The 26,340-nt window shown below is 45.6% G+C and overlaps 1 protein-coding gene and 1 long non-coding RNA gene across 2 annotated transcripts; one reads left to right on the plus strand and one right to left on the minus strand.

Moving 5' to 3' along the window:
* On the minus strand, window positions 1-25,994 carry TRAF6 (TNF receptor associated factor 6). The gene is made up of 7 exons (XM_082235712.1): window positions 25,795-25,994; window positions 12,443-12,778; window positions 11,031-11,181; window positions 9,775-9,933; window positions 7,924-7,995; window positions 5,463-5,540; window positions 1-4,425 (listed from the first exon to the last, which is right to left on the minus strand). Exons 2-7 carry the CDS (start codon window positions 12,748-12,750, stop codon window positions 3,586-3,588), a joined length of 1,608 nt encoding a protein of 535 aa, XP_082091838.1. The 5' UTR covers window positions 12,751-12,778; window positions 25,795-25,994; the 3' UTR covers window positions 1-3,585.
* Window positions 25,946-26,340, plus strand: LOC309539671. Its single transcript, XR_014222937.1, has 2 exons — window positions 25,946-26,056; window positions 26,253-26,340. It is a non-coding gene; the product is annotated as an uncharacterized lncRNA (long non-coding RNA).

The following is a 26,340-nucleotide window of genomic DNA, read 5'->3' on the forward strand; positions in this document are numbered from 1 at the left end:
TGAACAGTATAATGGCTTTATTAGTTTATCAATACTATATACAGGCTTCTGCATGAGTTACAAAATAGATTAAGTATTCTTCTGAGAAACTAGTAGAATCGACACTATTTGATAATATTTTAGTGCATCCTTATCACCCGTAACGCAGATCTGTTGTGCTATATCAGTGTTAGGCCAGTTACGGCAAAGAGAAACCATCTCTCAATGGAAAAGGCTCCACCTGGCAGTGTTTCATGGAATGTGTGCCTGTCCCCAACTGGTTGTTCCAATATCTCATCAGGTAAAACAAAACCCAAACCCTCAGTAGTATATAAAGCCTCTTTCCAAACCCTTAAGCTCTTGAACCCCACCAAAAATGTAGGAAGTAGCCATCACATGTGCTCGAACTCAGGACGAAAGGGAGAAATGTGCTAAGAGGAAGGCACGTTTGGCAAACCCTCACCGGGATCAACTCCCACCCGGAAACCTATGTCCCCACTGTGGAAGGAGGTGTGGATCCAGAATTGGCCTCCACAGTCCCTTACGGACTCATTGTTAAGACCGTGTTCATGGAAGACAATCTTACTCGGCCACGAGGGATCGCCAAAGAAGAAGAAAGCATACTAAAGTGACTGAATTTAATATGTTTCCGTTCTCAAAGGCAACATACCCTTTTCGAATATATCTACTTATATTATGATGTGGGACAAGTATCTTTTGCAAAGAGAGGAGCTGTCACAGTGTTGGAGAAGCACCAAGGCCATTGATCTAGCTTGGCACTCGCAAGCAGAGCTCTGCATTTGCCTTCTAGGGTAAAGAAAGTGTCTCATGCCCCCACGAAGAGGTTTTTCCTGCCACAGCAAGTACAGGAAACCCTGTTTGAACATGCAGGGTTTCTGGTTACAGTCTGTTGTACTCCAACTTCCACTCACCCTACTTGACACCTCTAGTAAGGGAAGTAGCAAAGAGGCATATGGATGTCACTGTGCACAACTGGCAGTCTTCACACTACTACATTTTCTTTGGTGGGCGTCAAATGAATTCTTAAAAGGAACTCCAAAGCAATGCACATATAAAACGCTGAACAACAGACAACAGAGTCCTGCTCCTTGACTTAACAATCAAAATAAACATGAAATAAAAGGAAGGCATTAAGTCTCACTGAGTTCAAAGGGGCTTGTTCCTATATTCCCAGGATCTAGGGTATACAGCTATAGGGCTAGTTATTTATTTACAAAAAAACCTCTACAACCAACATGAACTCTGGTTGTAAGCAGGGAACACAAACTAATGCAACATTTAAATACTAAAAACCTGGAAATCTACACTTCCTTTTCACAAGACAAAGAGGCAGTACATAGCAATATCTAGTTTATAAACTGGCACTTATGTTTTTGCTCATATGGCTCTTTGAATCTTCAGTATAGGCAAAATTTTATTTCCCCCGAAAAGGTTCCATAGGTCCCTGTTTCCAAAGATGCGTCTCTTCTACAATAAATAAGCAGAAAGTAGACGACGAAGGGGATCTGGTATACCAGCCAATGGGCCAATCTTTACTGTTTACCTCAATTTACACAAAGGAAGCTTTAAAATGCTTCCTTTCATGACATCATGTTTATATCGATCCCAAAGGAATCCTAGTGCCACCACGTATTTTGAGAACTGTGCTCTCTCTCTCTCTCACACACACACACACACATCCTCAAAATTTGCCAGTGCCTTCCTATTGACAGTAAATCCTATTTGCTGTTAAAAAACCTATTTCACTCATTCAGGATGCACGTCTTATAGGGCTGAGAGCCAATGAAAGACCAAGTTGTCACAGTGATGGCCACCAACTTGGGTGGTTTTGAAAGAGTAGAGGGCAATCAATGGCTAGGCTCTGACACCACAGTTGGAAGCAGCAATGCTGCTGAATATCAGTTCCTGGAAACCACAGGAAGAGAGAATGCACTTCTGTCTGAATCCTGCTTGGGTGTTTCCCACAGGCATCGGTTTGGCCACTGTGAGTACAGGATGTTGGACTACATGGGCCACTGGCCTGAACCTGCAAGTTCTTATCATAGTATGGCTTTATACACATTGGTAGAGGGCTTTGAATTCTTGAGTGAGCAATACTGAGGATGCCTTTACAATGAATCCCTCATTTATGACCAGAATGGCACATTTCTAGACATCTCTGTGTTAATGTCACATAGCTATTGTTGAGAGTGCTACAATCACCCACAACTTTTCTATCAGCACCAATGAATTTTGTTCACAGACTTCTTACAGAAGACAACTTTCACAGGATATACCAGTCAAATAACATCGGCATGAGAGTGTGTACCAGCTTAGCCCCATTCTATTTTGATTACTATGCACAGGTCAGAACTATGGACAGAAAATTTCCCTAACACTCTTCAATTTTAGGCTCAGATACAACGCTCTTGACCCTAATCTGATCAGCTGATTTGTAGTTGTGGAGAACAGCCTTTACCAAAGGTGTCGTGGACTTTGAAGAAGCGTGAACTCAGAGCGAAAAGGAAAAACGAGGTAAGAGGAAGGCACATTTGGCAAACCCTCACCACGATCAACTCCCACCCAGAAACCAATGTCCCCACTGTGGAAGGATGTGTGGATCCAGAATTGGCCTCCACAGTCACTTATGGATTCACTGTTAAGACCGTGTTCATGGAAGACAATCTTACTTGTCTACAAGTGAGAGCCAAAGAAGACATTTTCAAGTACAAAACAATACATGTTTGCACACTTACAGAATTTTCTGTCACCGCTACAAGGGCAAAAATACAGCTGGATCAGAGATACGACAAAAAGAAGACACAATGGGAAGGCAAAAGGCTGAAGACAAAGATGCCTGGCGATCTCATCAGTGAGTTAACCAGGCTGAAATCATTAAGCTTCTCTAGGGCAGCGCCACACTGAGCTTTTTGATAGATCAAAAACTTCTACACATTCCACCATACTAGCAGCTGTTGAGAATGGATTCTCAATAAAAAATTCCATGGGAAGGGAAGTGATAAAGTGAAGACAACCAATTTACAGCTCAAGCTCACAGGTTTGCAAAAAGGTGCGTGGCAAACAGAGAACCAACATTCCTGCCTAGGGTTATTGACAGCGTATCAATGAAGTTATAGGTGTGCTTGCTTTCTGCTATGATACTCCCAAGGCTTATTTAGTAGGTTTGTTCTGGTTCAAAATCTAGTCTTGGCTGAAAGTCCCCAGCAAGCTACCAGGTTAAGCAGTCAAATAATTCAGCTCCTTTGAGATGTATACACCAAGGTAATGCAACCATCAAATAAAAAGCAGAATCTGACCAAGCCTCTGCTCTCCTAAAAATGGTACTGCATAGTTTTTATTAACTTTTGGTAACACACCCGTCATAGCATAGTTATTTAGCTTACTTATTTAGACCATCAGGACGTCGTCTTTACCACTTTGAATACAAATAACTCTAAGAGGAAACACTTTCCATGCTCTGAAAAGCATCTCAGAATGGCAGTTTTGGTTCTGCTTCAAGGATCTGCCATTCTGACGAATCTCTTTGTTCATCTGCAGCCCTTATCACAGTTGACCAGCAAAAGCTCAAGCCTGAAGCATGGTGGCCTATACCGCTCCATCAGTACTACGAGGCTGAAAGCCCTCCCTTCGGAGACTGTTTAAGTCTAAGCGTGTTATGACCTCACAGCGCACTAGGATACTATCGTCCTTTATATAGGTTTTTTGTTTTAGCGCCTGCAACTGCATAAATGTCACATATCCAAAGCCTTTTGGGTTGCGGTCGACCATGGGGCGCTGGAAAGCAAGCAGCTCGGGCTTGGTATCCATCACTTCCTCGTGGTTGTGCCTTGACGATCCTTCTGACTGATCCAGGATAGAAAGCCGTATGGTGCCTTGGAAAGGCCAAGGCAGGTGGCTGTCATATTGCCCTTGCATCGTATGAACAAAAAGGGAAATATAGTTGGCACAGCGCTGTGCATTCGGTGACTGGATATGCAGCCGCAAGCAGAGTTTGTAGCCGGGTTTCCCTGTGTAGAAGCCTGGGCTGTGGATTACAACAGGCCTATCTTCCTCCTGCGCTCTCAAGTAAACACTGAAATTCTCAATCTTCCACAGGAAAATGCCATTACACTGCTGTGATTCCACTTCTGCGACTTTTTCCTCCAGATTTCGGATAGTGCGTTTGAGATCTCTCATCTGGTTGTTTTGTGTCTCCATCTTTGCTATGAGTTCTCGGATCTGGTGATCTTGCCTTACCAAGCGACCTTCCAGTTGTTGAATCGTCTCCTTGAAGTTGTGGACCTCTGGGCTACATTCACAGGAAGGTGATGGGTCATATGGGATAGCGCCATGGAAATTAGTGATATTCAGGAGAGTCTGAGCCATCATTCTCATATGGACTGGGGTGAACTCCTGCATATGCCGTGCCAACTCATTTCTCTGCATCTGTAATTAAATAAAGGCACATAGTTCCATAAGCATTTCCTTTGACTAAAGTCAAGCACTGAGCCTTAATGGGCAAGGAAAAACCCACTGTGTTTAAAAGCAGAACTTGCTTAATCTTCCAGTGATTGTCTGAAACAGGAATTGAAAAACTGAACAAAGAGAAATATTATTATTTGAAAAACTGAACAGAATGCAAGTGTTACTACTGCACTGTTCAGATGCCTTTATTGGAAAGCAATTTAAGGCTTTGGAGGAAAAAAATCTCAATACAGATTTTCTGCACAAACCTGTGTCACTGCTGATCTAAATGAATGTTGAGATCAGGATTATACCATGTGCTACCTGCTTCCAAGTTCAGGCAGATCACCTTATTTCACAGCACATTTGGAAGGTCCTTGTATTGTAAAGCTTAATTTTATATGTCCTCAGGGGATGATGAACCCCATGTAGAAAGCTACCATGTTGGCATTTTTCAGAGATGGGGAATATGTAGCCTTCCATACCATTTTCAACAGGGCCCACGTGTTCAGATTTAGATGTTACAGAGAAACAGAGGTAGGTATCATGAGCGCATCAATGCAACCTCCATCGCCTGCAATATCCCAATGACCACTCTCAACAGCTTCAGTATAGATGCTAAATAGCATTGAGGACAGGATGGTACCCTGTGGGACACCCAAAGGACCACAAAATAATCACCCAGTATTACTATTGGAAACTAAACCCGGAAATAGGACCACAACCACTGCAGAACAGTGCCCCAAATGCGAATCTCACAGAACTGGTTCAGAAAGATATTATGGTGAATGATATCTTCCCTGCCCTCATCACCACTGCAGGAGGCAGGATTACGTGTTCTCCCTTGTGCTTGGTTGGATTTGCAACATGTCTTTTGCCACTTGTGCTTTACTCATAATTCAGCCCATTTCATTGCCCAGAGGTCTCTGGTACATCAAGGGGGGAAAGAGGCTTTTGGGGCAATAAAGTAGCAACACAAAATTCAACCAAATAAGAAGCAAATAGAAGCGTTGGCTTACTTTTTCTGGACATCCAAAGGGGCTGTATGTACACGGTACTGGAGCAGTTGGGCAATCGTTATCGTAGTGATTAGGAAGCTAAAGACAGATGGAGAGATGACACTGTAATTTTCAGTTTGTAAGGTGCAGAAATCAACAATTATAAGAAACGGTAATCAGTGGCCTACATATAGAGTATATAGGGCGATATACAACTAAGTCATGCTCAGAGCAGACCCACTGAAGACCATTGATTTCAACACCCAGAGTGCGACTAATATGGGATCTTCTCCACCGCACTGCACAACATCACCACCACCAACAACAGTGTGTAATTGCACATTTACATTTTGGCCCACAAAGCTTTATGCTGAGAAAAATCTGTTTGCTAGTTTATAGCATATGCCATAGGTTATTTTATTTACTTAAGATTCCCAAGATGACCTTCAACTGAAATTTCTAAGGCAATTAACAAAGCAATACAATGCAAAAGGTAATTTAAGACTGCAAATCTTACACCCGCTTATTTGGGAGCAAGCCCCCACTGAAATCAATGAGACTTACTCCGGAGCTGACATACACAGATTTGGACTGTTATAATCCTACAAGAGCATCAAAATTAATTTTTTTTTTTTTAAAAAAAATGGGGCTGCGTCTGAAGAAAGCAGAAACTCAGAAAACCGTTCCCCAGTGTGGCTGGAGAAACCCAGCCAGATTGGCACGGTATAAATAACAATAAAAATATTATTAAACTTCAGTTGGTGCAGAATTCAGTGGGCAGGTTGTTCACCAGGGTAAGACGGTTTGAGCATATAACACCATTTCTGGCTTGACTGCACTGGCTGCCAATCAATTTCCAGGCCCAATTCACCTATAAAGCCTTACATAGCTCAGGGTCACAATACCTCAAAGACCACCTTTCCCATATAAACCAACCCAAACCCTGCAGTCATCATCTGAAGCCCCTCTTCATGTGTCTCTGTAATGGGTATGAGTTACTCGTGCGTAAACTACCACCTCTCTAGGCTTAATTGCCTTGGTTAAACTGTTCTGACTGCACAGCCCATCTCCGTGTGGCTGTCTCAGTCGCTGGCAGAATCTGTCTGTGGGTGTTTCTTAAACCTCTTCCAGCATAGAAGCTGTCTGACTCCCAAACGCCTCCTTCTCTCACTGCGTGGGAGTCTTCTGCGCAGGGAGGGCGTGGGTAGAGGAGGACCTGTGCTCTCCTCTCTGATGTCCAGAGAAGAATCCCGGAGCTCTCCCTCCGCCTCCCCCATATCCCGGGTGTTGCGCTGATTTCCTTCCCCCTCTACCGATCTGCTTCTCCCCCTGGTGCTGGGTCCTTCACCCGCAGAATCTGGGAGCCTTCCCTTCGCCTCTCGCTCTGATGTCAGTTCCCTGACAGTCTCCTGTGACAGGTTCAGAAGGCAGCAACATGAGAATGGGCCTTTTCTGCAGTGGCTCCTCGCTTGTGGAATGCTCTCCCAAGGGAGGCTTGCCTGGCACCTTTGCTACATATCTTTATGTAACTTATGTATCTTTAGTAACTTATGTAACTTATGTATCTTTAGTAACTTATCTTTAGGCATGAGACAAAAATATTCTTCCTGGCCTTTGGCTAAATACCATATCTTTCGCTCTGTAAGATGCACTTTTTCCCTCCTAAAAAGGGGAAATGTGTGTGCGTCTTATGGATCGAATACAGGCTGCGCAGCTATTGCTGAAGCCAGGAGAGCAACAGGGATCAGTGTACAGCGATCCCACTTGCTGTCCTAGCTTCTGGATTAGCCCCGCGCAGCCTCTTCCGGGCGGGGGGAGCCTTCATCCCGCTGCCTGGGAGAGGCTGCACGTGGCTATCCCATAAGCCAGGACAGCAAGAGGCTATCCCAGAAGCCAGATTCGTCTTGCTGTTCTGGCTTCTGGGATTCAGAATATTTTTTTTCGTGTTTTCCTCCTCCAAAAACTAGGTGCGTCCTATGGTCTGGTGCATCTTATAGAGCGAAAAATACAGTAAGCAATCTATGGCCTTTTAAACTGGGAGGAGGAGTTACTGTGTTTGTTTGTTATTATGCTATTTATATTTTTGCTTTTATATTGTAAATTGTCTTGTGGTATTTGGATGAAGGGCAGTATAGAAATTTTTAAAATAAAAATTAAAAATAAATAAAATTAGTCTATTTGTTTTTGTAAGGCGTGCTCTGGTCCATGGAGTCACGAAGAGTCAGACACGACTAAACGACTAAACAACAACAACAATTTGTTTTTGTAAGTTGATGGTAAATGCAACAAACTTTTCTTGCTATTTGGCATTCCTACATTCAGTTCTCCATATTTTTTTAAAATTATTATCTCCCTGTCCGTATTTCTATGTTACGAGGGGCGCATAAATGGCAAACTATTAAAATAAAGAAATTAAAATATTGACAGAAGTCAAACCACAACAATACTACCTTGCTATCAAACAAGAATGGGAGCTTCTTACCTGTTCTCTGATTAGCACTGTATTGCAATATTCACAGCAGACATTTGCTAAAAGGCACATCTGGTCATGAACCTTCATTTCACCAAAACCAGAAAGTAAACAATAATTAATTGCACTGAAAGGGGACTAATAAATCACTAACATTGTGACTCCTCTCTCTCAAATCCCATCTTCGCATTAGAGAAAACAATAAGTACCAGTGAGCAACTTTGAGTTCATTTCCTTGAAAGAGCACTAATATATTAATTCAGGAGGTGCATACGTATCTAGTCAGCAGACCTTTGTAGAACGTGGTTAAATGATATTAAGACCAGCAGGTCCTTGGTGTTTTGAAATCTGTGTTTTCTTGTTGTCACCAAGTAGTGGTCCAGAAATCTCTTTTGCTACATAGCCTTACGGCCTCATGAGTGTCTTTAGCCTATAAAAACAATAGCATAATCCAACAAGGAAGGACTTCACATGTACTCTGGCTAATCTATGGAGGATATTATGTGGAAAGCACAAAAGGAAGATTAAAAAGACAAAACAAAAACAAAAAACAACCTTAGAAACCTACTTTTCTAACAACAGGAAAGCAATGGGGAGCTTTTTAACACTTTGATTAATTTTTTCTGGGGCCAGACTTGATCAACAGACCACCAGCTGGGAATCTTGGGAGAAAACACATGGCAAAAAAGTAAGTTCAAAATGCCAGAAGTCCAGGTTCAGTTTCAAACTAACAGGATAAACTGCTTGAGAGATGGAACTGGGACGTGTGGATTTATTTATTTTAAGGCAAATTTTAAAAAACCCTGAGATTTATATAAAAAAATAAAAATTCAGCTGCTTGTGAGGGGTGGGGGGGGGAAATAAGTAAAAAGAAAATCACTTGGTGAAATCTTTGTGAATATCATATAGAAGGGTGTTCTCACAACTGTAAAATACTGACGCTCTTATCAGACAAGACAGGAAGAAAAAAATATTTCTAATTTTCACAAATGTTGGTTAAATATGCTTCATTTAAATAAACAAACACAACTGTTCTGATTAAGCTGCATACTTTGAAACTTACCGTATTTTTCGCCCTATAGGACGCACTTTTCCCCCTCCAAAAATGAAGGGGAAATGTGTGTGCGTCCTATGGGGCGAATGCAGGCTTTCACTGAAGCCTGGAGAGCGAGAGGGGTCGGTGCGCACCGACCCCTCTCGCTCTCCAGGCTTCAGGAGAGCCCCAGCGCCAGCCCCACAAGGTCGGGGGACAGAGGGAGGTGGAACGCCGCCATCCCGCTGTCTCCCGAAGTGGTTTGGAGGCTGACGGCGGGGAGACCCCGCCGCCAGCCCCGCAAGCTCCGGGGACAGTGGGGAGGCGCAGCGCGTCTCCCCGCTGTCCCCGGACCTAATCTGAAGGCGGGCGGCAGGGAGAAGAGCGCTTCTCCCCGCTGCCTGCCCCGCAAGCTCGGAGACAGCTGGGAGGCGCAGCGCGTCTTCCTGCTGTCCCCGGACCTGATCTGAAGGCGGGCAGCAGGGAGAAGAGCGCTTCTCCCCGCTGCCTGCCCCGCAAGCTCGGAGACAGCTGGGAGGCGCAGCGCGTCTTCCTGCTGTCCCCGGACCTGATCTGAAGGCGGGCGGCAGGGAGAAGAGCGCTTCTCCCCGCTGCCTGCCCCACAAGCTCCAGGGACAGCAGGGAGACGTAGCGCGTCTCCCCGCTGTCCCCGGACCTGATCTGAAGGCAGGCGGCGGGGAGAAGAGCGCTTCTCCCCGCTGCCTGCCCCACAAGCACCTGGGGGGGGATTTTTTTTTCTTTATTTCCCCCCAAAAAAACTTGGTGCGTCCTATGGGCCGGTGCGTCCTATGGGGCGAAAAATACAGTACCTCTTTTTCTTCATAAGGCATCCACACGGCACAGTTTGGACAGGAGGTTTGTCGTCGTGGACATTCTTGCTTTATATGATCCTGTATTTGATTCTTTTGGAAAATGGCATGGCACTGGGGACATTTCTCTGGAGCAAAGCCACAATGCAGCTCATGGTCCTGTGGAAGAAAATGAGATCAAATAGCAATTTAGCCTATAAACTTACACAAAATGATTCCGAAGCAGACTTAAAATATAGACTGAAGATCGTGGTAGCCAATCTGAGGCAAGTGTCTTCACGTCAATTACTCCCATGGTTTGGGGTGCAAAAAATAAAATAAAAAAGTATGTTCAAGTTGAATTCAGCTAAGACTTGTAAATAGCCAATTGGTGAGATCAAGCAATTCTGGGTGAGCAGACTGGAAAGCTCTTAAGAGCCGAAGAGAAAAGGTCCCTCCAACCTGGTTTTTCATGAAAGCTACAAAGAACTTTGCACAGGATAACTGGGCTGTCAAGCTAGTAACTTTTCTAGATTTTCTGTTTTGCAAAGTTGTATGAGGCTAGGCAGACTGAGGTAGCTGCCTCAACAATCCATTTTAGGGTCATGAAAGGGCAGCAAATTGTTAGTTGTTTAATTTATTATTGTTGTGTTTTACTGCCAGGGAAGAGAAATTATTAATTATATTGTTTATATGGAGGGAAGTGGGTTCCCCCCTTCAATTTCTGGATCTCCAAGTTCAGTCCATAACTGCTTCTAATTCAAGGGCTGCCTCCAAAATTCAGATTTCTTACATAAAAGTACAGGTATACATAACTTCTCAATATTCATGCAACCATGATCTGCACAGATTTCACAACTTCCTCAATTAAAGTACTTTAGAAAATGTGGCACTTTTGCGATAGGGCACAGATCTGTTTATTATATTTTAAGAGAAACAGACTTTGCAAAATCAACAATATGCTTAATACCAATCAAGCATGCTACAGTACAGCACTGACAGGTGCTTCTGCAGTAACAGCTAAAGCATGTCCCAAACCCTCTTCACTTCTTTAATCTGATGTTGCTGGAGGGAAAAATTTGATCAACGGACCTTCCTGAAGTCACCTGGATGTCACAACTTCACTGGGCCACAGGTGTAGCAACCATAACTACCACCATCCTAAGTGAGGGAATGGGGACAAGGTGTCCTTTGAGCTATTCCAAAAAGTCTTACGGTGTGCTGACACTGCTCAGGACTGGGCGGCAATTCTGCAAAACGAAACCCTGAAAGCCCACCTCTAAATGCCTGAGTTCCATCTTCTGATGACAGCCCTTGTTGGGACACTTCACCATCAGCGATAGGATTTCCCGTTTTGCAAAGTTGTCAGGAAAGAGTTGAGTTTCGAGTAAAATTTCGTTGTCGATTGGACATTTATGACCAGCATCTCTATCAAAAAGAGCAATAATATACATCATAGAGAGGTAAACAGAATATCCAGCCTACAGTAAGCTTGCAAGTTACACACATTTAACTCGTGCTCAATCAGCTTTACACACTTGGCAAATTAAAATAAATAAATAAAAGGGGGTGGGCGTCCAGGGGAATTTTTTTGGGCAATCCTACCCACTATTGCAACCAATGTGTTTTAACTATACACTATTTTGGCTTTAAGAGTGATCCCCAGAACCCATAATTTGCGGGTTTACTGTATATCTATTAATGCAAATTCTGTGTTTTAGTTATTCTTGCCAGTTTTGTAACATTTTATGTGCCATGTTAGTTTATATATTTTTATTTATTTGTTAATAAATGTATTTATATACTGCCTACTTGCAAAACACAAGGGCAGCGGAAAGCAACATAAAAGCATTTTTTCTGTACACTCCTGGTGAATTCTCTGAATGTAGAGTAATTTACAAATCTGGAAATAAAATAAATAACAAATAAAATTATTCTTGCAGTCATCATATTCTCCAGTTCTGGCTTGGCTCCTGCTGCATACCGCCCCGCCCCCCCCCCCCAGCTCATCCCACACCATTCCAGTGGACTCAAGAACAGCTTTTTGGGCAGGGGGGAAGAAGCCAGAAAGCTCCCATTGTACAGACAGAGTTCTGCTCACATTTTCCTGGATTCAACCCATTGAAGGCATCTGTAGCTGAGATAGGATATCCCAACACCCCATTCGCAAGATGGGAAACATCAAGGGTGGTAAACTGGCCATTTGGGTTACTAGTCAAGGGAAATGCTGGATCTTCCAATAATAAGGCAGCCCTCTCACCCCAAACCACCTTTTCCCTGATACGTTTAGCTTTTTTAAAAATACATAAATTTTAAGAGGGAATTTGTGACATCGGATTTATGCGGCAGCAGTGAAAGGCACGTTATCTTTCTAGCCGGCTTGCAACCTGGTCCATCTGTACCTAGACTTCACACTTCTTTTCTTTTGACATCCCAAGTGTAATTGGGAGCTTCCTCTTGCTTAAAACTGCACTCCATCTGATACTTTAGGCATACATGAGAAAAACTGTTCAACCGACGCTTTGGAGATGGACTACAAACTCAAGTTTACTTGCAAACTCAGTGCTGACATGGAAACGTAATCACTAACCCAGTAACTCAGAAACATGTGCAATGGTGAACGCGATGATTTGCCCTTCGTTACAGACAATGACTTTTAACTACTGCCGGAGGTCTACTGCTCCTTTACCTTATGGATTTGACAATGCAAGCTTTGCAGAAACGGTGTCCGCATGGTGTCTGCACTGCCTCCCGGAGAGCCATCAGACAGATTGGGCATTCATATTTGCTTTCCAGCGGAGGGTCAAACTCCACATCATAGCCCTGGATTTCTTCCATGAAAGAGTTTGAAAGTGTCCCGCCAGTGCCATTGCTGACACTGGTGTTGATGCTTTTTTCTTTGGATCCAGCAATGGAACAGCTGGCCATAGCTGCACAGCAGCCGCTATCCTGACCACTGGCTTCAAAGCTGCTGTTGTTACTGTGTAGCAGACTCATAGTAACACGTAGGGGACCAGAGAGTGCTCTGCGGGCAAGAAACAGAGAGAGAGAGAGAAAATAATTAATTAGTTGTTTCAAATACCACATATTGCCTAAGCAATCGCAATCCCTGTGCCACCATTATCACAATGCCGCTGTACTAATCTGTGGCGTGACCGCATTTGGAATACTGTGTACAGTTCTGGTTGCCTCACCTCAAAAATGATACAGTGGTACCTCTGGTTGCGAACGGGATCCGTTCCAGAAGCCCATTCACAACCTGAACAGAACGCAACTCGCCTCCGCGCATGTCCCGATTCGCCGCTTCTGCGCACGACGTCATTTTGTGCATCTGCGCATGCGCGAGCGGCAAAATCCGGAAGTAACCCATTCCGTCGCAACCTGAAAACGCTCAGCCTCTAGCAAACGTAACATGAGGCCTGACTGTATTGAAGAGTTGGAAAAGGTTCACAAACGGGAGAACCAAAGGGATGGAGAAACTCCTCTTACGAGTAAAGTTATCACGTCAGGGGCAGGATTCAGGACAGGTAAAATAATTCTTCAGACATTGCATAGTTAAGCAATGGAACTCAATCCCACAGAAGGCAAAGGTGGCCAACTTGGATGGCTTTGAAAGAGAAATTCACAGAAGATAAGGCGATCAATGGTTACTAGCCATGATGGCTATGCTCTGCCTCCAGGTTTGGGGACAGGAATGATCCTGAATGCCAATTACTGGGAATCACAAGTGGAGAGTGTGCTCAGATCCTGCTTGCCCGTTTCCCAGAAGAGGCATCTCACTGGCCACTGCGAGAACGGGGATCTGGACTAGATGGCCACTGGCCTGATCCAGCAGGGCTCCGCTTATGTTCTGATTCTACTTCTATATTTTCAAGATTGCTAAAACTGGTACTTCCTGCAAGGGCCATCTTCCCAGTTGCTTTCACAACCACACAAGAACATCTTTTCAATCTGCCTCCCCCTCTCTTTAAGAGTCCAGACCACCTATCAGTATCTACCGTCCTGGCTCTCCCTGTCTGATGAGGAACTGGAACTCATGGCTCTGGTTTTGCAGAAGTCTTTTCTTTTCAAATGTGAACGGTACATAAGGCAAGTCACAGGTTGCAAGGATCTGCCGTTACATGGGAGGTCAAAGGCACAAGCGAAGATGTCGAACCATCAGCATTTAGTGTAACAAGCAGCTGGGGTCCCAAGACTGGGCTGGCAAACATTTATGAGTGGGCTGGCTAGGTGAAGTTTGTGCATTCGAGCGCAGGCATTTCCACATCCTAGGTTATGGAAGAGGGGTGGGTGCCAGCTCAGAAAATTTGGGGTTTTCTTTTTTAGCAGGCCCCTGCAAGACTACAGTGAAGGGACCTGCTTGATCTCAGTAGGCAGGGAGTTTGAAAGTGCAGGTGCTGTCATACTAAACACTAAACTGTTACTTGGGGTAGAAAGGAAGCAAACGGTAGTCAAGAAAACCCTGGCCCATGTTTTCAAAAGGTAAAGAACTCCTGACAGTTCAGTCCACTCGCGAACGACTCTGGGGTTGCGGTGCTCATCTCGCTTTACTGGCCAAGGGAGCCGGCGTTTGTCCGCAGACAGTTTTTCCGGGTCATGTGGCCAGCATGACTAAGCCGCTTCTGGCGAAACCAGAGCAGCGCACGGAAACACTGTTTACCTTCCCACCGGAGCGGTACCTATTTATCTACTTGCACTGGTATGCTTTCAAATTGCAAGGTGGCAGGAGCTGGGACCGAACAATGGGAGCTCACCCCATCACGGGGATTCGAACAGCCAACCTTCCGATTGGCAAGCCCAAGGCTCAGTGGTTTAGACCACAGCGCCACCCACGTCCCTGGCCCATGTTTTAAGCAGGCCCAAATTTCTGCTTTAAGCTCAGACATGTTTTTGCCTGCCTGGACCCTTGCTAGATCATGAGAAACAGAAAGCTTGGCAACGTTTTACTGAAGCTGACATCATATATCTGTGCGAAGAACATGCAAGGTATGAGACTCCCTACAGGCAGCCCAGCAGCACCGGGTGACCCTGTGCTGGAACATGAGATCAGGAAAAACTGGCAAGCTAAGCACATGCACCAGAATGAAGGCTCATTAGAGGCTCTGAGTCACCTTCATGAGGTTCCTTGTGCCCTGACAAAGCTCAAGAATATGTCACACACACCCCAAAAAACCAATTCATTTGAGATAAAGTAGAACAAAACACCTGTTTAAAAAAGTTTGCCCCTGATGTCATTTACCAATACAGAACTAAATTTTAGTGAGAAAAAGTGGTGAGAGAAAAGAGAATTACTTTGCATACTACTTTGTATACCCTATGAACTGGCCCCATAATCATCATCTGAGACCCTTCTTCACTTCCCTCCTCAATGAGATGTCCAAAGAGTGGCAACACGAGAAGAGGCCTTTTCTGTGGTGGCTCCCCGCTTGTGCAATGCTCTCCCCATGGAGGCTTGCTTGGCACTTTCATTACACACCTTTACATGCCTTCTTCTCTCAGGCTTTTGGCTACTGAAACAACCTATGGCTTTATAAACTATGTGTGTGGGGTTACTGTTTGTTTATTATTATGGTATGCATTTTTGTGTTTTTATATTGTAAACCACCCTATGATCCTCTGAATGAAGGATGGTATGGAAATGTAATAAATTATATAATAACAACAATACTAAATTGTAGTGATTATAGGATCAGCTGCCCATTACTTGGCCTCCTGTCAGCAGCACCTCCATTCCGTTACCACCTTGAGTATAAGAGGGATTATCTGCAACAAAACCAGACAGCTTCATGTTCTCAACAGAAGGTGATATACCAACAGGAAAGCAACAGAAGTGGACTGGAGGGTATAAAATAAAAAAGGAAAAAAACTCAGGACTGCCTTCTGTTAACAATAACAAAACCTTTCCAAACATCTACCTGAGACAACAGTATTGATGTTTCTGAACCTGAGAATTGCCAATCAATAGCAGCAATTACTTTCTAGCACAAGAAGGTTAATGATTAAAGAGAAAAATCAAACAGCAACAATCGCTTTGTAAAACCACCACTGACGCTTTTATTTGTGGGAGTTTCCTGAACAAAGAGTTCTAGCTTTACTTGAAATGGTGGGGATTTTGTCTTCATGATTAATTTTATTCAGCATTTTGAAAAAGCTGGAGAATCCCACTACAACACACATAGACTTTTCCTGTCAATACACCCTGATTTGAGGGGCAACGTTCATTTCATCAGGTGCATTAGGTTTTGTGTGCTCAATCTTGCTCAAAGTCGGAAAACTTTCTACTGCTTTTAAGGTAATGTCTTCAGTTCAGAAAAACTAGCATAAAAACATTCAGACTCCAATGTGCAATATTAGCCAAATATGTTCTTCTATTACTTGAGTTTTGTTTTAAATGTATCAGCTGTTGGGGGGGGTATAAACACAATATACTGCATATAAAGGTAAAGGTACCCCTGCCCGGGCCAGTCTTGTCAGACTCTAGGGTTGTGCGCTCATCTCACTCTAGAGGCCGGGAGCCGGCGCTGTCCGCAGACACTTCCGGGTCACGTGGCCAGCGTGACATCGCTGCTCTGGTGAGCCAGCACCAAGCGCAGCACACGGAAACGCCGTTTACCTTCCCGTTATAAAGCGGTACCTATTTATCTACTTGCACTTAGGGGTGCTTTCGAACTGCTAGGTGGGCAGGAGCTGGGACCGAAAGACGGGAGCTCACCCCACCGCGGGGATTCGAACCGCCGACCATACAATCGGAAAGTCCTAGGCACTGTGGTTTTACCCACAGCGCCACCCGCGTCCCATACTGCATATACAGGTGTCTTTTTCGCATCCCTTACCATGCTGCAAGCAGTGTTACAAACTCAGATATATAAGCTAGGAGTCAAATGGCTCCCTAAACCAATGTTAGTCGCCAAAACGGAATATCTAGTTGCCATTTTTGGGCAGAAATAAAGTCTTCATTTTTCAAATTTTGGACTAACTGTGATTGATTCTCAGTTCAGATGACAACCTTGAGAAGTCTCTTGATCCAGGGACGGTCCACATACCTGGCCTACCCCAAGCTCTTTTTCCTAGCGGTGACTACTCTTGCTCAGGCTGCACAGAAAAAGCAAACCGGTTCCAGAAATTCATTCCGATTGGGCAGATAAAATTTAACTGATCAAATTCTACAGAATGGGGTGCTAGTGTATGAAAACAGTCCAGATCCAACGATCCCCAGGCATGTACCTCAAGATGGTGGAGATGTCGAAATCCACTCACGCCTGCTAATTTCTAACACTGGCAGCAAGTAACCTGCCTCCCTTCTTTTGAATTCTGGAGACAGCAGCTTTCAGTTTCTTACTCCTTGTGGTGTATTTGAGACTTAGGTAAAAAAGGTAATGGTAAAGGATCTCTGGACAGTTAACTCCTGTCAAAGGCAACTATGGAGGGCGGTGCTCATTCCGCTTCAGGCCAAGGGAGGCGGTGTTTGTCCGCAGTAGCTGTTCTGGGTCATGTGCCCAGCATGACTAAACTGCTTCTGGTGCAACGGGACACCGTGACGAGTGCCAGAATGCATGGAAACACTGTTTTCCTTCCTGCCACAGTAGTACCTATTTATCTACTCGCACTGGTATGCTTTCGAACTGCTAGGTTGGCAGGAGCTGGGACAGAGAAACGGGAGCTTACCACTGTCGAGTGGATTCGAACTGCCAACTTTCCGATCAGCAAACCCCAGAGGCTCAGTGGTTTAGACCACAGAGCCACCCACTCTTGTATTTGAGAGTAGATTGTATTGGCCCACCACTGTCTATCAGGCCACACTAGTAGACTGCAAAACCCCTTGTGCACAGAAGCAATCTTAATCTACCACTGTGAAATGTTGAAAGGTCTCAAGAATAACCACCTGTTACACGAATGAAGACTGCCCAGCACTGCCCAAATTTTTTTAGAAACCAAATACATACAGAGGTACCTCGGGTTAAGTACTTAACTCATTCCGGAGGTCCGTACTTAACCTGAAACTGTTCTTAACCTGAAGCACCACTTTAACTAATGGGGCCTCCTGCTGCTGCCGCACCGCCAGAGCACGGTTTCTGTTCTCATCCTGAAGCAAAGTTCTTAACCTGAAGCACTATTTCTGGGTTAGCGGAGTCTGTAACCTGAAGTGTATGTAACCTGAAGCGTATGTAACCCAAGGTACCACTGTACTGTGATTTTTAAATGGACAGTATAATTTTTCAGGTTGGACCTGGGTAACGTCACATCAAAGTCATGTTTCTGGTTTGCCATCTTGATTCAAAATGGTGCTTTGTCCAAATGTCAACAAATGTTGCCACCTTCATCTCAGGAACCCTCATGCCAACTTTGGTGATAATATCTGAAGAGGCTGCCAAACCTATGAAGGCAAAGTTACACCAAGGTGGCAATTAGGCCTGCCATCTAAACTCAAAATGGGAGTTGGTAACCCAACCTCAACCCCATCTCAGGAACCCTCATGCAGAGTCTGCCAATGATACCTCAAAAGGCGTCCAAACTCATAGAGAAACAAAGGGACAAACCATTGTCCAAAATACACAGGAGATGAAGCAGCCCTCTTTCTCCAAGATGGTAGATAAGAGAGCCCAGGCAGAGTCCTAACTACACAGTAGTGTACCGGAAAGTCAGTATGATTAGCTTTAATTTATGTTTGTGGTTATTACCAATGAGGGAAATCCCCAGCTTTGTTTAAGAAGCACCTGAAAGTGTTAGGCAAGTTTCAGTTTGTGTTTCAGATAAACAAGGAAACTGAATACAGCTTTATGCATGTAGGTCTTGTGCCTAATGCATTTAAAACGTTTCAGGGATTATGGTCTGTTTAGTGTGTTCCTTTCCATTTCAGTATTCATATACTAATCTAAGCCAGTAAGCAAACATCTCTTATCAGGTTAATTCATGAAAGCTGCATACACAATATGATTTATAAAGAAATCGCAAGGCAGAGTTCAAATTTGAAAGAAAAGGAATCAAGAAAATTAAATGAGATCCTATTCCAGATACCCTCATTGTTACCAACATTAATTAAAAAGGAAACAATGGATAGAGCATTTCATTCATTAGTTATCTGATATCCTGAGTACCAAACAGATGTCCTCCAAATCTGGTCAGTGGGCCAGAACCTTATCTTCACCATGGCCCAACTTTGCCTACTGGGTGCTGATCATCAGTCAGAGGGAGACTTTTTGAAGCCTCTGCTGAGGGGAAATACTCTTTCCCTCTGCTGAGAAAGCAGTGTGCACTCAAGGAACTGGGGGAAGCACTTTTGACTACAAACTGCTTCCTTTGGAAAGGAAAAAATGTTCCGTTTTAAAAGCTCCTTTAAGAACTGGAAGCTTCCAAACCACCTAACAATCAGCTGATTGCTTTTGCGAGCCCTGTACTTAGCCCTTGCAAAGTGCTTCTGAAGTGCCAGTTGCTGGGTTCTTGGGAAGCACTGTGCAAGCACCTTTCATCCAAGCTCCACCTGTACCTGCACAGCAAGTGAACGTGGCCTGGCTGAAATGGCCGCTGGGCAAAATGGAGAGGCTGGTGGGCTTAAGGAGATCTGTAAGTCACAGAATTCCCATCCCTGACTTGAATAACCACTTTAAGCGTTACAGGTCTATTACTAGAAAGAATGGGAATGAATCCCCTCTTCTAAAGAGCATTTATACCAGGGTAATATGGCCCAACAGTAAGGCCCCCAGGCCTTTTCCGAGACCACACTCCTTCACCCATTGAATGCTTTTTCCTCTGGAATGTGTTCTTGAACTGAGAGAATGCCTCTTGCTTGCTTGGGCAGAGGATTGAGAGATGTTGATGTATGGTTGGGAATAGGGATATAGCCTCCTGTACAAAGAGTCGTAGTGAGACGTGGGTGGTGCTGTGGGATAAACCACAGAGCCTAGGACTAGCCAACCTAGCAGTTCAAAAGCACGTCAAAGTGCAAGTAGATAATTAGGTACCCCTCCGGCGGGAAGGTAAACGGCATTTCCATGCGCTGCTCTGGTTCGCCAGAAGCGGCTTAGTCATGCTGGCCACATGACCCAGAAGCTGTACGCCGGCTCCCTCGGCCAGTAAAGCGAGATGAGCGCCGCAACCCCAGAGTCAGCCACGACTGGACCTAATGGTCCAGGGTCCCTTTACCTTTACCAAGAGTCGTATCTGTTTCTCAGCCTACTTTTGTCTCTGGCCCTGCATGCGGCTCCCAAAAGGTTGCTCACAAGATGAAAAAGGTCCATAACCCTTTATTTATACCAGTAACTATCAAAAGTTCTTATATTGGTTAAAATTAAAGACACTGCTGCCTTTACCAGCTGATTGATTTGGTTCACTTCGAAGCCATCCAGTTACTAATTTTTAGAAGACAATCAAACTATTGCTTTCTAAAGTACAGTTATTAAACAGAGTGTCCACATGACATCCATTACAAGAATCTCCTACAGTAAAGGAGGTACACAACATGTTTCTCTCCTTATGCCTACACATAAATACAATATGAACTTTTTCCTACTCTTCACATTTTCCTCGTCTACAGTGCATAGGACATCAGCTCCCACAGATTGACAAATACTTTTCAATACATTTGTAAGGTTTGTGAACTTCTGTGAAGAAGTTTCTCAAGAAGGAAATATACCTTCATAAAATCCTTATTGTAAGACCCAAGATTACAAATTAAGAGTTCCCCATTGAGAAATCAGACCTACAAACCAGCCAAGCCACCACATGTTTCTCTCTACAAGGAGCACACCACTTCATAAAGAGTTGCAGGGAGAATGTCAGCATCCTTGAACTCAATTTGCATTCCTATTTGCCTTTATAAAGTTCATGTCCCTTCCAAGATGTCTATTACTATCCTTGCCTCACTAATACTTACAAATTTAATAACCTATATTTATTCTGTCACTTGAGCCAAAAAGCAAACACCAGATACGTGTTTTCTGCATTTAAAAAAATCCTTTCATTTTACAATTTTATGCGATGGAAGTATACCAGCACACTGTTCTTCAACAAGAAACCATAACAGATTGTGTGCCACACACAAAAGGTGTCTAAAAGTCTTTAACCTCAAAACAATGCACAGTTTGATATTAAAATCACTGATGGCTTAAGTATGTACAACGGTACAACAATATTTAGTAGTGATCTAGGTCTTTTAAAACCTTAGCAGAGCAATCCAAATCCTGGCTGAGTCACATTAGCCGGCCTAATGGTTGGGAGGACTGCACAGGAGTGGAGTTTGCTTGAGATCCAGTGGATCCTGGAACATCTCAGTGCCTCCCCCTCCCCATTTTGGGAATTTCAGTAGCCTGCCACTGACAAGGAGCCTACCAGCAGTACTTCTGCCTGAAAAGGGTTCAGAACCCTTTTTGACCCATCCAAGGGCTATACACCAGCTGTGGCCAAGGCCAGAGGGAAGTGGCAGGATGCGAACTTTCACACAGCAGGCAACATTCTAGCCACACAAAAGCCAGGGGCTTATGCACTCAGGGACATGCCTCTCCAGCCTCTGCCCAGACATACAAGAGCCCTATCACAGTCCCAAGGCAGAGCCCAAGCAGGCAAAGCACTGAGGATGGTGGGGGAACAGGGCTGGTGTGCGTGTGGCCTGGGGAAGAGTCCCAAGGGCCAGATGGAGAGGCCAGAAGGGCCACATCTGGCCTGCTAGCCTTAAACTGCACATCTCTGCTATAACCTCTGGAACCCAGTGAAGGCTTACTAAGCTGCACTCAGAGTTAGGTTCCCAGGACGTTTCCGAGCACAATTAAAAGTGTTGGCGCTGGCCTCGGTCCCATATACTAACCAGCCTCGGTCCTGTATACCTGAAAGAGCGTCTCCACCCCCATCGTTCTGCCCAGACACTGAGGTCCAGCTCCAAGGGCCTTCTGGAGGTTCCCTCCCTGTGAGAAGTGAGGTTGCAGGGAACCAGGCAGAGGGCCTTCTCGGTGGTGGCGCTTGCCCTGTGGAATGCCCTCCCATCAGATGTCAAGAAAATAAACAACTACCTGACTTTTAGAAGACATCTGAAGGCAGCCCTCCTTAGGGAAGTTTTTAATGTTTGATGTTTTATTCTGTTTTTAATCTGTTGGAAGCCGCCCAGAGTGGCTGGGGAAACCCAGCCAGATGGGCGGGGTATAAATAATATATTATTATTATTATTATCATCATCATCATCATCATACTACTAGTATTGGACAAACACTACACGATGCCACCCTTGGTAACTGCACAGAAACTTCATGGGGCATCAGTCTCAAACACACGTTTTACAAGAGGTCTAGTGTGTATGCTGGATTTAAATTGTTTTCTAGAAACCATGGGACTGACTTTGAACCCTTTGGAAAGTGGCTTTGGCACTACAGTGGACGCTCGGGTTGCAAATGTGATCCGTGCGATTTAGCGCTTCTGCACATGCGCGACCACCGAAACCGGGAAGCAACTCATTCCGGTACTTTCAGGTTTCGGCGGGTCCGTAACCCAAAAAAACGCAACCTGAAGCGTCTGTAACCCAAGGTGTGACTGTACACAAGTTTAAGAGGCAGACCTCTCTTGTACTCAATTACACTCTTCAAAGCGTCATATTCACTACCATCTCAGGGAATCAGCAGAAAATGTGTCCTGATATCTGCAGTACCAAATGTGTCTATATCTAGACGGAACTCTCTTCCCCAAGGTTTCATCAAGAGGGCAAGCTTGAGTATTTCCCAGTTGAATGGTCAATAATGTGCATAGGTACATGGGTGTAGCCGGGGGGGGGGCAACTGCCCCCCAATCAGTCAATAAAAATACATAGCAAACTGAGGTTTGTGTCCCCCCCCCCAACAAAAGGCCTGCCCCCTAACAAAATTCCTGGCTATGTCCATGCAATTGGCTAAAACTATCAGCTTCTGCCAGTTCCATCCGTTTGCTGTACTGAAATAAATAATAGCTTTATTTTTACTCCATGCAATTTTGTTTCGGTGCTCTTTTATAGTTATTTAATTTCAAATTTTCCAAAAAATTTCATTCCTTGCTGCAAGCTAGCCCTAAGGACACGGGTACAGGCCAGACTGTTAACAATAAAATAAAACAGCAAGTTCTCTGTTACGACAGGCCTTATCCAGTTAGCAGCAAATGAACCACCACGCAAGCAACAAAGGATTTTTCGCTGGGTGGCTGAGCAGGATCCACCAGCTTTTAATTATTTGCATAACTTTGTAAGTTCATATAAAACTTAAAAAGAATAAAAATGGAGTAATGTACCCATGTGTTTCATAGAATCATAGAACTGTGGAGCTGAAAGGGACCCAGTGAGGACCAGTGCTGAGGGCCTTCTGGCGGTTCTCTTGCTGCGAGAAGCCAAGTTACAGGGAACCAGGCAGAGGGCCTTCTCTGTAGTGGCACCCGCCCTGTGGAACTCCCTCCCACCAGATGTCAAAGAGAACAACAACTACCAGACTTTTAGAGGACATCTGAAGGCAGCCCTGTTTAGGGAAGCTTTTAATGTTTAATAGGTTATTTATTTTAATATTCTGTTGGAAGCCGCCCAGAGTGGCTGGAGAAACCCAGCCAGATGGGCGGGGTATAAATAATAAATAATTATAATAATTATTATAATAATTATTATGATTTAGTCCAACCCCATGCAATGCAATTTGTGTTGTTTTTAAGCCCTAGATTTTTTACCAACCCCTCAAATGGGACGCAGGTGGCGCTGTGGGTAAAACCACAGTGCCTAGGACTTGTCGATCGTATGGTCGGCGGTTCGAATCCCCAGGGCGGGGTGAGCTCCCGTCTTTCGGTCCCAGCTCCTGCCCACCTAGCAGTTCGAAAGCACTCTTAAAGTGCAAGTAATAATAATAATAATAATAATAATAATAATTTATTTGTACCCCGCTCATCTGGCTGGGTTTCCCCAGCCACTCTGGGCAGCTTCCAACAAAGATGAAAAATACACTAAAATGTCACATATTAAAAACTTCCCTGAACAGGGCTGCCTTCGGATGTCTTCTGAATGTCAGGTAGTTGTTGTTCTCTCTGACATCTGCTGGAAGGGCGTTCCACAGGGCGGGCGCCACTACCGAGAAGGCCCTCTGCCTGGTTCCCTGTAGCTTTGCTTCTCGCAATGAGGGAACCGCCAGAAGGCCCTCGGCGCTGGACCTCAGCGTCCGGGCAGAATGATGGGGTTGGAGACGCTCCTTCAGGTATACAGGACTGAGGCCGTTTAGGGCTTTAAAGGTCAGCACCAAGACTTTGAATTGTGCTCGGAAACGTACTGGGAGCCAATGTAGGTCTTTCAAGACCGGTGTTATATGGTCTTGGCAGCCGCTCCCAGTCACCAGTCTAGCTGCCGCATTCTGGATTAGTTGTAGTTTCCGAGTCACCTTCAAAGGTAGCCCCACGTACAGCGTATTGCAGTAGTCCAAGCGGGAGATAACCAGAGCATGCACCACTCTGGCGAGACAGTCCGCGGGCAGGTAGGGTCTCAGCCTGCATACCACATGGAGCTGGTAAACAGCTGCCCTGGATAGAGATAAATAGGGACCGCTTACTAGCAGGAAGGTAAACGGCATTTCCGTGTGCTGCGCTGGTGCCGGTTTGCCAGAGCAGCGTCGTCACGCTGGCCACGTGACCCGGAAGTGTCTGCGGACAGCGCTGGCTCCCGGACTCTAGAGTGAGATGAGCGCACAACCCTAGAGTCTGTCAAGACTGGCCCGTACGGGCAGGAGTACCTTTACCTTTACCTAGGATGGGAACAGGGCGGAAACAGATAAACTATGATTGATAGTTTGATAACTATGAGCTGGAGCAGGTTGGGGTATTTTTAAATAGGAGTTTCTCACGACTCACCCTACAAACCTTTTCCCCCGCAGTTGCTCGGCTAGTCATCCAGTTTGGTTTGTGCAAAGAGGAGAACAAAACGTGACTCACTACACCCACCCAATGCATCTACAGCAGTGCCGGCCCAACTTGGCCCGCCAGCTGTTTTGGGACTACAACTCCCATCATCCCTTTCTAACAGGACCAGTGGTCTGGGATGATGGGAGTTGTAGTCCCAAAACAGCTGGAGGGCCAAGTTTGGGGATGCCTGCCATAGAGGACCCGGCATGATCTGGACCAGGCATAGGCAAACTGTCCCTCCAGCTGTTTTGGGACTACAACTCCCATCATCCCTTGCTAACAGGACCAGTGGTCGGGGATGATGGGAGTTGTAGTCCCAAAACAGCTGGAGGGCCAAGTTTGGGGATGCCTGCCATAGAGGACCCGGCATGATCTGGACCAGGCATAGGCAAACTCGGCCTTCCAGCTGTTTTGGGACTACAACTCCCATCATCCCTTGCTAACAGGAACAGTGGTCAGGGATGATGGGAGTTGTAGCCCCAAAACAGCTGGAGGGCCAAGTTTGGGGGTGCCTGCCATAGAGGACCCAGCATGATCTGGACCAGGCATAGGCAAACTCGGCCCTCCAGATGTTTTGGGACTACAACTCCCATCATCCCTTGCTAACAGGACCAGTGGTCAGGGTTGATGGGAGTTGTAGTCCCAAAAAACAGGTGGCGCCGTCACTGATCTACGGAGAGGGAAAGCAAATGTGAGAAAAGGCCAAAAGCCCAAAATATATATATAAAAAAGGTTTAAAGCCACATTCCCTCGCCAAGAGACCCCCGATTGCTCCTTCCACAAGGCGAGGAGGCCTTGCTGGGAACGGAGAAACGGGCCTCCTCCGCCTCCACGCGCACCAAAAAGGGCGCAGAGCGATCCTGAAAGCCGGCGCAAAACAAGTCGGCGAAGGAGGAGGCGCGGCGGAACCGAAACCTCCCGAGGAGGAGGAGAAGCCAAGCCCGCGAGCGACCTTCGGGCCTGGACCCCGAAGAACGAGGCCTCGTCAGGCGAGGGCTCCCGCCCGCCCGCCCGCCTGAGCCGGGTCTCCCCGGCCGGGGAAGAGGGCGCGGCGTTCCTCGGCTGTGGGGACTGCGAGGCGGAAGCCATGGCCGCAAAACTGCGAGGCAAGATAGGGCGGGCAGGCGGGCGGAGAGAGCCAAGCCGGCCCGGGAAGCCGGCGCTTACCTCAGCCCGGTTACCTCAGCCCGGTTGCCGTTGCCGCCGCCTTCTTCTTCTTCTCGGCCAGGTGACTCGTCCTCATCTGTGGAAATGGCCCGGGCGAGAGAGAGGCGGAGGCCGGGAGAAGCCGGAGGGAAGGAAGCGGCGCGACGAGGGAGGAGTTTCCTCCGCCGCCTCCGAGCGAGGAGGGAGGCCGAGGGGAAAGCGAAGGAGGCCGCGCCGCCTCACAGCGCCGCCCCGTTTACCTCACGGAGGGAAAGAAGGCAAGGCCGAGAGTTGCGCTCCCCCCTCAGCGCGGCGGAACCACCCGCCTTGACACACTTAATATTCATTCATTAAATATTATTGATCTTTATAAATGGATATTTATTGATAAGATATTGATTTAATGCATTTAAACATTATTCAAGATGTTTGTGCCCCGCCAGGCGCCCGCTTCTCCTCACGGAGGGAAAGGCGGCAAGGCCGAGAGTTGCGCTCTTCCCCCAGCGCGGCGGAGCCCACTTTGACACACTTAATATTCATTCATTAAATATTATTGATCTTTATAAA

This window comes from Podarcis vaucheri (assembly GCF_965113315.1).
Source record: "Podarcis vaucheri genome assembly, chromosome: 8".
In the NCBI taxonomy this organism is placed as follows: Eukaryota; Metazoa; Chordata; class Lepidosauria; order Squamata; family Lacertidae; genus Podarcis; species Podarcis vaucheri.

Coding starts and splice junctions, on each gene's coding strand:
- TRAF6 (XM_082235712.1), bottom strand. CDS start 12,750: ATGAGTCTGCTACACAGTAACAACAGCAGCTTTGAAGCCAGTGGTCAG. Junction 7,996..9,774: donor TGCCTTATGAAGAAAAAGAG/GTACTGTATTTT, acceptor GGTGAAATGAAG/GTTCATGACCAGATGTGCCT. Junction 4,426..5,462: donor CCTTTGGATGTCCAGAAAAA/GTAAGCCAACGC, acceptor ATTTAATTACAG/ATGCAGAGAAATGAGTTGGC.